The sequence below is a fragment of the Stomoxys calcitrans genome, chromosome 2, assembly GCF_963082655.1.
Source record: "Stomoxys calcitrans chromosome 2, idStoCalc2.1, whole genome shotgun sequence".
Classification (NCBI taxonomy): domain Eukaryota; kingdom Metazoa; phylum Arthropoda; class Insecta; order Diptera; family Muscidae; genus Stomoxys; species Stomoxys calcitrans.
The window spans coordinates 51678889-51692964 of NC_081553.1; the positions used below are offsets into that span (position 1 = coordinate 51678889).

Below are 14076 nucleotides of genomic sequence, written 5' to 3' on the forward strand. Positions count from 1 at the left end.
AACGTAGAATAGCATTCCGAGTTCCTCGATCTTCTGTGCTCCTTCTATCATCTCTGACACCAAGTTTCGATTATTATGAAACAGGCAATAGAAGACATAAAATGAGAATCAAGCAAGCGCAAGGTAAAATGCTACAATTGTGACAGAATTTGTGCGAGAATGTAGAGTGAAGCGCAAAAGATCTAGATGGACTTCCCCACCTCCAGCACAGGGTAGTGAAAGTGTAGCTGAAAATTCTTCGCAAAAGTCCCCATTAAAACTAAACCGAGGTAGTACAGCAGTACTGGATTCGATGGATGATCTGGATTCCATGGATAATGGCCTCACAATCTCCATAGACATAGTTCAACAAGAAAACACCCACTTAACTACATGCGGTTACATCAATGGCGACAGGCGTATCTTAACGTTGAATATGGGTGCATCAAAAAACTCATTAGGTCAGATTTGGTAAAAGGAATTGATATACCCCTTTAAATGCAGTGATGTTGCTTATGGCCATGAGGGATCACGCAACAGTCAAAATAGAGATCTTTAAATATGAGTTTGTAGTAGCCGATATTGTTTGCCCCTGTTCCTTATTGGAATGTTCATGGGCAAAATTTGCAGTAGTTGATAGTGTGGAGGAAGTTATAATTGGTGGCAATTTTATGATTGCTTTGGGAGTTAACCTGGATGTGAAGCATAGTGTGATGACTTGGTTTAACATCTAAATATCGCTAAATGTGGGTTATGGTGAGGATATCCGTATTAGACGCTTAACTACAAACGACGAACCAATCAGAAGCGTGCTGATGAATGGAGATTGTGAAACAGGTAAAATATCGGTTTTTGAGTTAGATGATACCCGAACATCGCGTGGTCATCCTCAAGAACATCTTCAAAAAGTTGCGGAAAACGGCCAGAAAGATTGAAATGTGCATATAAGGCGTGTTTTTTTTTAATGGCTATAAGAAAGTTTTACAAGAACATATACAACTCAGAAAAATGCATGAAATCTTAATTTGAATCGATAGTACGGTCTGTATAACTGAATGTTTGAAGATAATTTCATGCAAATATTGACCGTGACTGCGCCTCAAATAGTTCATCCGCTTAGTCCAATTTTGGCATAATCTTTACAAAATTTCGACCGGTATCTTACGAATAATACTTCAATGTTGTATTCCACTGCGTCAATTGAAACGGGCATGTATAGAGATAATCTTTAATATAGGCTCACAAAAAATAGTCTAAAGGCGTTAAATCGCACGATCTAGGCGGTCAATTGACTGGTCCCGAAAGTGAAATAAAATGCTCACCAAACTCGCCTCTCAATAAGTGAATTGTTACGCGTGCTGTGTGCCATGTGGCACCGCCTTGTTGAAACCACATGTCTTGTAAGTCAAGCTCTTGCATTTTGGGCAAAAAAAAGTTGGTTATCAATCTCACGATAGAGCTCACCATTCACAGTTACATTATGATTCGCTTCAACTTTGAAGAAGTACAGTCCAATGAGGCCACCAGCCCATAAACCGCACCAAACTGTGAGATTTTCTGGTTGCATTGGTAGTTCTTGCAATGCTTCTGGCTGATGTTCAATCCAAAATCGACAACTCTCCTTATTTACGTACCCATTGAGCCAAAAAAGAGCTTCGTCTCTCAATGGAAGAAGCGCGCGATTAACTTTCTTAACAGAGCACGCATTTTGATAATAACATTTTTTAAGTTATACGCACTCAGAACGTTTTGACATATGAGCGCAATTTGAGTTGTTTACAGAAACTTAAAAGATTCAACTCGCCCAAAAAATGGAATACAATCGCGAATATTTTCGTGAGATTATTTTTTACAACTTTCGACGTGGATTAACTCTACAACAGTGCGTCGATGCACTTAATAAAATTTCCTGCGATGAAGCTCCATCAAGGACCAGTGTATATTGATGGTATGGTGAATTCAAGCGTGGTCGCAGTTCACTCCAAGACGAGTTTCGTGAAGGTCGTCAAAAATCAGTTGTTTTTCCAAAAACCATTGATGTTGTGCGCCAACTGATATTGCATGATCATCATGTGACCTATCCTGAGATTGAGACAACCTTAGGCATTAGTGGAACCAGCATACATTCAATATTGCATTAACATTAGACGGTCAAAAAATGTTTTCGCGTTGGATCCCACACAATTTGTCAATAGCTCAAAAAAGGCTCGTTTCGATTGGTTGAAATAAATGCTCTACAAATACGATCGCGGTGCTTCGAAACACGTCTTTGACTTTGTGACAGGCGTTGAATCGTGGATTTACGCGTATGAGCCCGAAAGTAAACAGCAGTCGACTATATGGGTGTTTCAAGATTAGCCAAATCCAAAAAAAGTTGCTAGCGCACGAAGCACTACCAAGGAAATAATGGCCTGTTTTTTCGTAAAAACTAGACAATCGTAATCGCAATCGTAACACTAGAACAACGCAGAACTGTCAATTCTGAGTGGTACACAAACACTTGTTTGCCAATTGTCTTCCAAGAATTCAGGAAAACCAACCGCCGGAGATGTATCACTCTTCACCATGACAATGCGAGCTCTCACACATCGGCTAAAACGACTGCATTTTTATACCCCACTTGTACCACTGTGGTACAGGGTAATCTAAGTGTGTGCATTTGTTTGCAACGCTAAGAAGGAGAAGAGCTAGACCCATTGATAAGTATACCGATCGACTCAGAATCACTTTCTGATTCGATTGAGCCATGTCCGTCTGTGAGTCCATGTATTCTTGTAACAAAGTGCAAGTCGTATTTGTTGTCCAATCAACGCGAAATTTTGCACATATCACTTTTTTGGCCCAAGGACGGACGCTTTTGATTTTGGTAAAAATCGGTTCAGATTTAGATAAAGGTCCGATAGATATGTATCGCCCGATTTGCACTTAAATGGCCGTAGTAGCTACAAATTTCAAGCGATCTGCAGAAAATTTGACTCGGATTGGTATGTTGCTGATCTTAACATATGTGCAAGATTTCATAAAAATCGGTTCAGATTTAGATATAGCTCCCATATATATGTATCGCCCGATTTGCACTTAAATCGCCGTAATAGCTACAATTTTCAACCGATCTGCACAAAAATTACCATGGACTGTTTCGTTACTGATTATAATGTATGTGCAAAATTTCATCAAAATCGGTTAAGACTTAGATATAGCTCCCATATATATGTATCGCCCGATTTGCACTTAAATGGCCGTAGTAGCTACAAATTTCAACCGATCTGCACAAAATTTGGCCCGGATTGGTATGTTGATGATCTTAACATATGTGCAAGATTTCATAAAAATCGGTTCAGATTTAGATATAGCTCCCTGCACACGACTGGGATTCCAATGTAGACGGAGCGGGGGTGAGTGATCGAGAGAGATGACGTCACAATCGGAATTCCCTCGATGGCTGATGATGAGTGGACTGTAATTTAGGCGGTTTACTAAGCTTATTATTCCTCACGCACAGAGGAATAATAAGTTAGAAAAAGAGGAGATAAACCCAAAAGAGACAAGTGGAAATAAAAAGATGGTAAGTGTTTCGGTTGCGAGATTACAAAGGTAAGGGTGTTATTAGGAGAGGAGAAAAAAGTGTGGATGCTCACCTTGCTGCGGTTGTGTAAGAAGTGAGTTTTAAAAATTACAGAAAGGGCAAGTGAGCTGCAGTACTAAAAGGCTTATAACTAACAATTCACAATAGTCTTACAATCTAGTACGGATGGCAAAAAAGGATCTCTTATACGCTAGACAATTCATATCAATTCACAATACAATTCAATAATTCATACAACTTATTCTACGATATGTTCTTAATTTTTAAGGGACAAATGCAAATTTGTCCATGGCGCCGGCCTTGCGGTTACGCAAAATTTGATGAGGAAGCGCAAAGTACGGTCGCCAAGGACTTTATAGCCTCTGACAGTATCAAGTAATTCGGTTGAGGGGCTGCTGAGCGTTCTTTTTTGGCTTTCTGTGGCTTTGGCTTCTGTTGAGGTCTTGGCTTTTGCTGAGGTCTTGGCTTTGGTGGCAGGCGGCCTCTTTGACTCTGAGACCTGTAGCGTTTTTTGGGTTGTCGCTGTTGTTGACCAGCTGAGGCTGTGTGTTGACGTTGGCCAAGGCGTGATTTAGCTGGTTGTTTGCGTTGGGCCGGAGTTGATGTTGATTGTTGTCGTCGAGGCCGTGCTAAAGTTGGTGGTTTCTTTTGGGGTTGTTGTCTTGATGAGGTCGATTTGGTGGTGATGGTAGAGCTGCTGGAGTTGAAGGTGAGTTTTCGTGGGTGCAGCATGGTGTGATGCCGAAACCCACATTTTCGACAAGTATCTGCCGACTGGCAGTCATCAATTGTGTGGCTTTTCGCCAGACAATTTCGGCAGTAGTTGTGCTGTCGAACTACTACCCTCCTGTCCTCCACCGTCATCTGGATGAAAATTGGGCAGTATCTGAGGGCATGGCGTTTTTTGCACAACATGCACTTGTAGAGGTTTTGGGCACTCATTTTGACCTGAAAGTAGACAGATGTTTATTGACTGTTGAGGTAAGCAAGAAATGAGAAAACAAATGAGAGTGAGATAGAGTATATAAACGGGTATGAAAAGTAAAGGAAATGGAAATGAGGGGAGAAGCAGACACACTTATGCGGTAATAATTTCCCCTATTGGGTTTGATCAAGTATGGGTAAGTGACATAGTTTAACGATTGGTCGAGTAATGACCCCGGATGCGATCTTCACATCCGCAATTCTGGTGTTCCTATCGGAACCGCTGTAGGTCTTAGACACTCTTCCCAGTCGCCAGTCACTAGGCGGTAGTAGATCGTCCATTACGACTACAAGATCACCGACCTTCACATTGGGAGAAGTGGTCTTCCATTTATAACGCTTCTGCAGCGTCCTCAGATACTCCTCTTTCCATCGTATAGCAAACTGGTGATGGATGGCCTTCAACTTCACCCACCGATTTACCACGGAGATATCCCCAGCCAAAGGCTCGGGAAATGACATTATCGGAGCGCCTTTCAAAAAATGTCCGGGAGTCAGCGCCGTGAGATCATTCGGATCCTCAGAGACGGCAGAGATGGGGCGAGAGTTCAGAACTCCTTCAATACGAGCAAGTAATGTGGCAAATTGCTCGAACGTGAATAAATGAGCGCCAGCCACTCTCCTGAAATGGTGCTTAAAACATTTCACGGCCGATTCCCAAAGCCCACCCATATGTGGAGCATGAGGGGGTATAAACTGCCACTCAAAGCCCTGTGTAGAGTACCTCTCAGCAATGTCGCTTGCTGCAACCTGAATGAAACTCCTAAACTCTCGTAGCATCTTTCGACTGGCACCCACGAAATTCCTGCCATTATCAGATACTACCTTACGAGGTAGGCCTCGCCTCCCAACGAATCGAGAAAAGGCGGCTTCAAATGCCGCCGTGGAGAGCTCGGAGCATGGCTCTAAATGCACAGCCTTTGTTGAGAAGCACACGAAAATGCTTACATAACCCTTTAAGAGAGGGGCTCTGCGAAGAGCTGAACTTTTGAGATCAAAGGGCCCTGCGAAATCTATGCCCGTCACGTGAAATGGTGGTGTTATTGTACATCTGTCAAGAGGGAGCGGAGCCATAATCTGGGAGCAAGGCTTCTTCTTGAAGATGATGCACGTTTTGCACTTGTGAATAATGCCCTTCACCCTTGGTCTGAGACGTGAGATGTGAAATTCTGTCTGAATCATACGACACATTAGGATGCATTCACCGTGGGCGAGAAATTCGTGCAAATGGAGCAAATAAAGGTGGCAAAGCCGAGAGTTCCCTGGAAGTATGATAGGAAATCTCTCGTTGTAGGGTAAAGAACAAGCCGCGAGTCGACCATTAACGCGTAGGACCTTGTCCCGATCCAGGAAGGGGTTCAGACATTGTAGTGAGCTTTTGTTGGAGAGTTCTTCAGAACTACTAACCTGCTTGTATTCGTCTGGGTACCACTTCATCTGGGCCAACATTATCAGACGGAATTTCGTGTTTCTTACCTCATCTTGGGTAAGAATTGGAGAGGAGTTACTAGTGGTCCCTCTAGATTCAGCAAGGCAGTTATAGTAGAATCTGAATATATAGGAGACTACCCTAAGTGCTCGGGGGTATGACGAGAATCTGAGCAGGATGTCTGAGTCTTCCACTGTCTCGTGCATAACCTGGATATTCATGCGCTTTCCCATTCCAGGGGATACCAAAGGGTTCCTGTTTGGCCATTCTGACGGTGGGTTCGTCAGCCAATTTGGGCCATGAAACCACAATGAGTTGCATGTGAGGTCTTGCGGCCTACAACCTCTTGTGCCGAGGTCGGCTGGATTGTCGTGAGTAGGGACATGTCGCCATGTCCCCCCTGGAAGAAGGTCATGAATCTTGGACGTCCGATTGGCCACGTATGTTTCCCATGTCCATGGTGGTTTTGTTAACCATCCAAGGACAATGGATGAGTCCGTCCAAAGAGTTATGCCACTAATGTCCAGATCGAAAGTGGATAGCACAATGTTGACAAGTTTTGCCAAGAGAAAGGCTCCATTGAGCTCCAAACGTGGTAGGCATACAGGCTTCAGTGGAGCCACTCTACTCTTCGCAACGAGTAAATTCGAGGATACAACGGATTTTGAGGCCCGACACCTAATGTAGACGCATGCACAGATCGCCGCCTGAGACGCGTCGGCGAACCCGTGAATCTCTACTGTATCAGTCGGATAGTACTGTAGCCATCTGGGTATGGAGATTGATCCGATGTGATTCAAGTCGGATATCAGAGAATTCCACTTCATTAGAGTTTCTGAGCCGAGTTCGTCGTCCCAATCCAAACCTTCTAGCCAAAGTTGCTGCATCAGTATCTTCGACCTGATTACAATGGGAGCCACCCATCCTGCAGGATCGAATAACTGAGCAACGGCAGACAGTACCTTGCGTTTGCTCATGGGCTGATCTGTTGGAAGAGCGCCGAGGGTGTAACTGAAAGAATCAGTAAGCGCATTCCATTTGATACCCAAGGTTTTCGTTGTGCTCGCTTCATCGAAACGCAAGAAGTCAGAGTCATAGAGACTCTCTTTGGGAAGCCGGGCAAGTAATTGTGGGTCGTTTGCAGTCAGTTTCACAAGAGGAAACCCTGCTTGCCCCAGAACTGATATCAAGTCCTCTTGCTTGCGGATAGTGTCCTCTATAGTGAAGCCACCAGACAGAATGTCGTCGACATAAGTCTCCTTCCTCAGTGTCTTTGCGACATTCGGAAACTCATCCTCGGAATCAGAGGCGAGTTGCAATAGAGTGCGAATTGCTAAAAACGGTGCGCAGTTCAGACCAAAGGTAACCGTTTTTAGTTCAAAATCCTTCACCGGTCCGTTAGGATCCGGTCTGAAAAGTATGCGTTGATATGCTCTGTCGATCGGATGTAGCCATATTTGCCTATACATCTTCTGAATGTCGCCACCGAACACATATCGGTATCGGCGCCAATTGAGGATCACAGACGTTAAATCGGTTTGCAGTGTAGGTCCTGTGCGGAGCACATCATTCAGCGAATAACCAGATTTGCTCCTACGAGATGCGTTGAACACAACTCTCACCTTCGTGGACTTGTGTTCTGGACGGACGACTGCGTGGTGTGGGAGATAAAATGAATTGTATCGTCCATCGCAGTTGATTTCCTGAGACGAGGTCTCCTGAGCGTGATCAAGAGAAATGTACTCGTTTAAAACCGAATTGTACTCGGTTTTTAGCTCGGGATCATTAGAGAGCTTTGTCTCCATCCGATTATACTGAGCCAGAGCCAGAAAGCGAGATGAGCCAAGAGAGAGGGAGTCGGAGAATTCTGCTTTGAAAGGCAGTCTCACGACGTATTTACCGTCCGGCGACCTGGAGGTAGTTTTAGAGTAGAACTCTTCGCAAAACTGATCATCTTCACAAAGAGGAGGAGCCATGGGTACCTCTTCTTGCTCCCAGAATTTTCTCAGAAGTTCGCTGATTTCTATATCCTCGGATTCCACCACGTTCGTGGAAAATGATAAAATTCTCTCAGTTTGCATTGGACCGCTCAATACCCAGCCAAAAACTGTATTGTATGCTGAGGTATCGCCACATATATTCCTCCTGATTCCTTCCATATTAATGAATCGTTCAGAATCATTGCCTAAAATTAGGTCAATTTGAGCGGATTTGTTGAAGTTTGGATCGGCCAGATCTAACTCCTCCAACTCGGACGGATTTGAGATTTTGAATGAGACGGAAGGAAGCCATTTTGTCATTTTAGGCAATACTATTGCCGAGACTGTGAAGCGAACATCGTATTTCTCCGCCACAATGACAAGTTGGCATTCCTTATTTGACGTTTGAGTCTGTTCGCCAATACCAAAAATCTCAAAATGCGCTTTAGAAGTGGGAATTTGTAAGCGCTTCTGAATTCGCTGTGTTATAAAGGTTCGTTGAGAACCAGGATCAATAAGAGCTCTTAACGTAAACAACTCCCCTTGATGTTCCATCCGAACCAGAGCTGTTCGTAACAAAATCATTTCGTTGTTGGACGAGAAATTGGCCTGAACGTGAGAGGGGCGCCTTGCGCCTGAAGTTGAGGGAGCCTCATTATGACCCGTGTTTCTCGAATTCATGCCAGACGATTTCATTTGACCCTTGTCATCCTCGCGACTAGAATGGGTTGCCTGATCTTCAGTTTCCACTTCTGGATTACTTCTTAGATGAAGCAGAGTGTGGTGTGGCTTATGACAAATTATACAGGTGTTCACACTTTTGCAATTTGTCTTGAGATGAGATGAGGAGAGGCAATTTATGCATAACTTGTGCTTGTATGCAAAATCTATGCGTTGTTGCGCAGTATATTTCCGAAACTGTCCACAACTTCTTATGGTGTGGTCGGAACTGCATAGGGGGCAAGAAGAGCTTAGCTTTTCTTGCGAGTGATAAGTTTGAACCTTACCACTGCTTTGAGACGGGAGCGAACTTCTGGTCTTTGTGGCTTTTATGCTCGAGAGCCGTTCCACGATTTCGTACCTGTTGATGAGGAATTCATCGAGCTGTTTCCAGGTAGGAAGATCGCGGTGAGATTTGAGGGATTGCTCCCACAGAGCCAGCGTTTCATCTGGCAACTTGGTCGAAACCAAGTATAAGAGTATGGGATCCCAGCTTTCTACATTGACGTCAAGAGTCTCGAGAGTGCACAGGCAATCATTCACGGTGGATTGAATTTTGTGAATTGCTTCACTATTCTCCACAGATGCCATAGGAATGTTGAAGAGAACCTTTAATTGATTGTCTACTAAGACCCGCTTGTTCTCATAACGAGCCTTTAGAGCACTCCAAGCGAGTTCGAAGTTTTCATCGCATAGAGTGAATCTCTTGACTATGGCGCCAGCTGCACCTCTAGTCTTGTTCCGCAGATGATATAACTTCTGAGCTCTCGTCAATTTTGGATGGTTAACGTAAACGGCCGTGAACATGTCACGGAATGATGGCCATTCCTCGTAACCCCCTTTAAATACCTCTGTATCACAGGGAGGCACTTTGATGTAACTGCCAGCCACCTCTTGAGAGGAGTGATCAACCGAAGGCTGGGGAATATAAGCCGGAATAAGGCTGTGCCTAGCGTTCTGGCGAGCATTTCCTCCTGATATTCTCAGAATATCCAGGATTTGGGACCTTGCCATGTAATAGGCTTCGGAGCTGGCATTGAAATTAACTCTAGCGTTGTCCCTGTAGTCCTTGGTATTGACACTTCTTGGAGCTAGCATGAGACCTTCATAGGTAGCCTGAAGTCGTTGCCACCGATTCTCGAGGTCCTCTAACTTTACTTCCAATACCGAATCAGTTTGATCCTGAATGTCACTCTGTTCAAATTGAGTGCAAAAGTTGATCAAATGGTCGCAATCAAAGAGAAACTTGTCTTGATTCGACGAAGTCTTAATTGCGGAAGTGGGATTCGATAAAGGATTAGATCCCGAAGGCAGAGAAGCCATGTCCGTGGTGGCTTCCTCTAAGTTCATTCTGTACTGATTCCGTACAATAGAGTGAACAATGAGAAATAGAGCAAATAAGCGAAGAGTGAAGAGATTTCAACTCCTGTCTGGGAAAATAGTGCAGAAGAATTACTTCGAGTAGAGATTTCAACTCTTGTCCAAGAAAGTAGCGCAGAAGAATTATTTGGTGTACTGTCGTGAGAAATCTATTTGCCTCTGGAAACACAGGGAGATAGAAACAATTTTGATTTGCGATTGGGTTGAGTGCAAGCGTAAAGCTTCGTTGAATAACCAAAATTGTTCAGCTAGTAAGAGAGGTGATAAGATTCCGAATAATTAAAGTAGCGGGTTCTGCATAATATGCCAAATATAATTTTAAAAACTCAGAATCTTTGCGGGCGTCTAAAGAGCAGTCTTAGATTTAAAGGCGAGAATACCAAAGGCAAGATTTCACAGCTAATCCAAATAATTCATAACATTAGACGTGAGGGACTGAAATTCCCGTGATGAGCATAGTCGGAGGGATAAGTGGTGTCCGAAAATTCAATTTTAATTGAATTGCACCAAACTTATAAACTGCAGTTCAATAGACAGAGAACCGTCAATTTGAATTGCATTACAATCAAAAAGGAAAAGGTTCTGTTGTAGAGGAGTGTGGCAAAAGAAAACTTGTCGCCTTTTCTCACAACTATACACTGCCGCGTACTAATTGCGAGCAATTATTCAATAATTGACAAATGTTCAGATGATATCTGTTGAAATTTATCTAGAGTGGCTTATCAGCTGATATGTGTAAGTGAATTTCTCAAAAATCTAAAAACACATACTTCTCCAAAGCTTGATAAATTTCTTCAAATATCTCTGTTTAATTCATAGAAATTCTTTAACTTGTCAAACAAGTTCACAGAAAGGCTGAAAAAACAGGTAAAATGTGTATATGGTTCGAAATTTATGAGTTAGTAAATATGTGTGTATAATTCTGTTAGTGTATTGACGATTCCAAGACATTCAATTCAAATTGCATATGAATCAAAATGTCAAACTGCCGCTTTATTCATTGAGCTTTTTTCTCTAAGTGTATGCCTGCTGAGTGAGGGTATGTACTCATACGGTGCCGTACGCATGCACTGTTGCCAAATACTGCACACAGATTCTTGTTACTTCAGTGATTAATGATTTATATACGCAAATCAAAAATAAAAAAAAATAATTATGATCGTGTATTAACTAATAACAAACTCTTCCAAAGATGCCAAACGTCAAGGAAATTCTTGTTTTCCTGTTCCAAATACCTTTTTTAATTGATTTAATTAAGCGGGGGAAATTGAGAAAAATAATTACGAATCCCGCAATTCAATACAAAACAAACAATCTGGTAACACCTAATAACACGTAGTTTGTTTTGTTCCTCTTCAAAAACAAATATTCCAATGGGAACAACTAGGGCAAAACAAACATGCGGATGATGACCATTAATGTAAGTGCGTGTGTGTATCAGGTGGCTAAACGAGAGGGCTCTGCTTGTTGTTCAGCGACAGAGTCAATACGTACGGAGTTGGCAGTACCGAGTAGGCAGCGCAGCGTAGGCAGAACAGAATGGGAGCGGGTAGGCAGATGCATAAACATACACTCATACGTATATAAGTGATCATATGAGAAGAGAATTGGCGCGTATTTCTTTATTTCTATTTGTATGTACCAACCAGTGCTTTTAGGCAGCAGCCCTTTTGGTTTGTTTGTTTTTTTTTTTTTTTTTTCTTGATCTTTTTCCTTATTCTTTCTCTTGTTGACAAATGTCTTGGTTGGTACTTTTTTACTTCTTCTGTTCTTTATTTACGTTTGCTGGATCATGAAAATTCGCATAATAATAATAATGAATAATGTAGAAAATTATGAGGGAGGCGTGCAATGAACCAAAATAGTGCCGTGATTTAAAACTAGTATAAGGTATGAGTGCAATATTTTAATATTTTAATGCTTTTGACAACCAAAAAAAAAACAAATTACGCAAATGGTGGATGCAAAGACAAAAGGTATGTATAAGAGTGGGTCAACAACTGGTTTGTGCAATATTTTTAAAATAAGTGTTTTTATATCTGTGCAATATTTTAAAAATTTCAACCAAATCCAAGTGCAAATGATTAAATATTATATATTCCTATGGCATGTATGAAGTGAGCGTACACTAGAAGGGGGTGTGCAATAATTTACTCAGCGTTGTGATTTCAGAATTGTGCAATATTTTGACAATAGCAAAATAACAAAGGGTTTAGTCTCTGCATTCCCTTCGAATGCATTAAGCATTTATAAGAGATGGGATATGTGCAATAAATTATAGAACTAAGCAATATTTCAATAACTGTGCAATTTTTCCTTTTTTTTTTTTTTTTAAACCGTGCAATATTTATTAAATTTTCCATAGAACTTTACACTTTTTTTTAAATTTTTGTATGTGTCGTTGGTTTTTAACTTTATATGGAAGGTTGGTTTTTAACTTTATGTGCTTTATCCCTTTTCTTTTGTTAATTTAGCTCGATTTCTCCCTTCAACAAATATTTTTAATTCTATATTCTTTTTCCATTTCTTTTGCAAATTGTGAAAATTAATAGCACTTTTTTTTTTTGGGGTTTGCACTTTTGCTATTTATTTAAAAATTCTCACATAAAATTTTTCTATTTTCTAATTCTTTTAAATTCTCACTGCACACTTCCACATTGTTCCAAATCAATTTAAATCAAACCCAACTTCTTCTTCTTCCAAGTGTTGGCCTGTCTGTCCGTCTATTTCTTTCCTTTGCTCCTCATTCGTTTGGTCTTCGCTTTTACCTTTTGAGTTGCAGTTCTCTTTTTCGTTCTCTCTCCTGCACAAATCCACAGAGATAGAAAGAGAGTCAACTTCAATCTCCCTTATTACACTGCACGAAACGTTCGTTGAACTTTGTGTTATACATAAAGGGGACTATGTATTAAAAATTTCCTTATTACTTTTGCAGCAAATTATGTATCAGTCTTCAGCGATTTTGATCCGTTATATGGACTTTAAAATATATTTTGCCTGATTTTAACGGGATTTATGCAAACAAGGAGAAATTGAAGAAATAACATAAAATTTTACCGTAATTTTCAGAGCCTTGTAAAAAAGGTTATTTTAAACAATCTTGCCCTTACAATGCACTTTTTACCGTGTCCAACACACGAGGACCGACAAAGCAACACTTTTTGGCACTTTTCACGCACTTTCCTCTCACAATTAACGATTCAGTCTTTAAATACATATACACAAAGCTTTTACATACACACTTTTTTTTCTTTTTAAAGCGAAAATAGAGACGGGCAGACAATTCTCGGGGAAATAACAAATTTTGATCTCTTTTTTTTAAGGGATTTTACGCAGTATTTCCCATATATCCACACCGCATTTAAAAATGCGTTTGTTCATGCAATTTATAACTTCACCATGGGGTTTCCTTATGATTTTGCACTTTTTCGGTGTAGTTTTATCTCTTTTTTGTTTTTCTGTCACTTAGCCCTTTATAAGTGTGTATGTATGTAGCTTTTTTTTTAACAACTGAAGTGGTTTCACTTACCGAAACGATGGCACACAACTATGTATGTATGTCAATGTAGATGGGATTTACCTCAATCGATGGTTGTCTCTGGTTGTCTCAGTGGACGGCTTCGAAGGACCATGCACACGACTGGGATTCCAATGTAGACGGAGCGGGGGTGAGTGATCGAGAGAGATGACGTCACAATCGGAATTCCCTCGATGGCTGATGATGAGTGGACTGTAATTTAGGCGGTTTACTAAGCTTATTATTCCTCACGCACAGAGGAATAATAAGTTAGAAAAAGAGGAGATAAACCCAAAAGAGACAAGTGGAAATAAAAAGATGGTAAGTGTTTCGGTTGCGAGATTACAAAGGTAAGGGTGTTATTAGGAGAGGAGAAAAAAGTGTGGATGCTCACCTTGCTGCGGTTGTGTAAGAAGTGAGTTTTAAAAATTACAGAAAGGGCAAGTGAGCTGCAGTACTAAAAGGCTTATAACTAACAATTCACAATAGTCTTACAATCTAG

At 41.3% G+C, this 14076-nt stretch overlaps 2 protein-coding genes across 2 annotated transcripts; both read right to left on the reverse strand.

Moving 5' to 3' along the window:
• Nucleotides 1-3665: 3665 nt before the first annotated feature.
• On the reverse strand, nt 3666-13656 carry LOC131995338 (activating signal cointegrator 1 complex subunit 2 homolog). Its single transcript, XM_059363966.1, has 2 exons — nt 13638-13656; nt 3666-4513 (listed from the first exon to the last, which is right to left on the reverse strand). The coding sequence occupies exon 2, from the start codon at nt 4505-4507 to the stop codon at nt 3872-3874; it is 636 nt and encodes a 211-aa protein (XP_059219949.1). The 5' UTR covers nt 4508-4513; nt 13638-13656; the 3' UTR covers nt 3666-3871.
• Nucleotides 4664-10027, reverse strand: LOC131994659 (uncharacterized). Its single transcript, XM_059361443.1, has 2 exons — nt 6705-10027; nt 4664-5600 (listed from the first exon to the last, which is right to left on the reverse strand). Exons 1-2 carry the CDS (start codon nt 10025-10027, stop codon nt 4664-4666), a joined length of 4260 nt encoding a protein of 1419 aa, XP_059217426.1.
• Nucleotides 13657-14076: the final 420 nt, after the last annotated feature.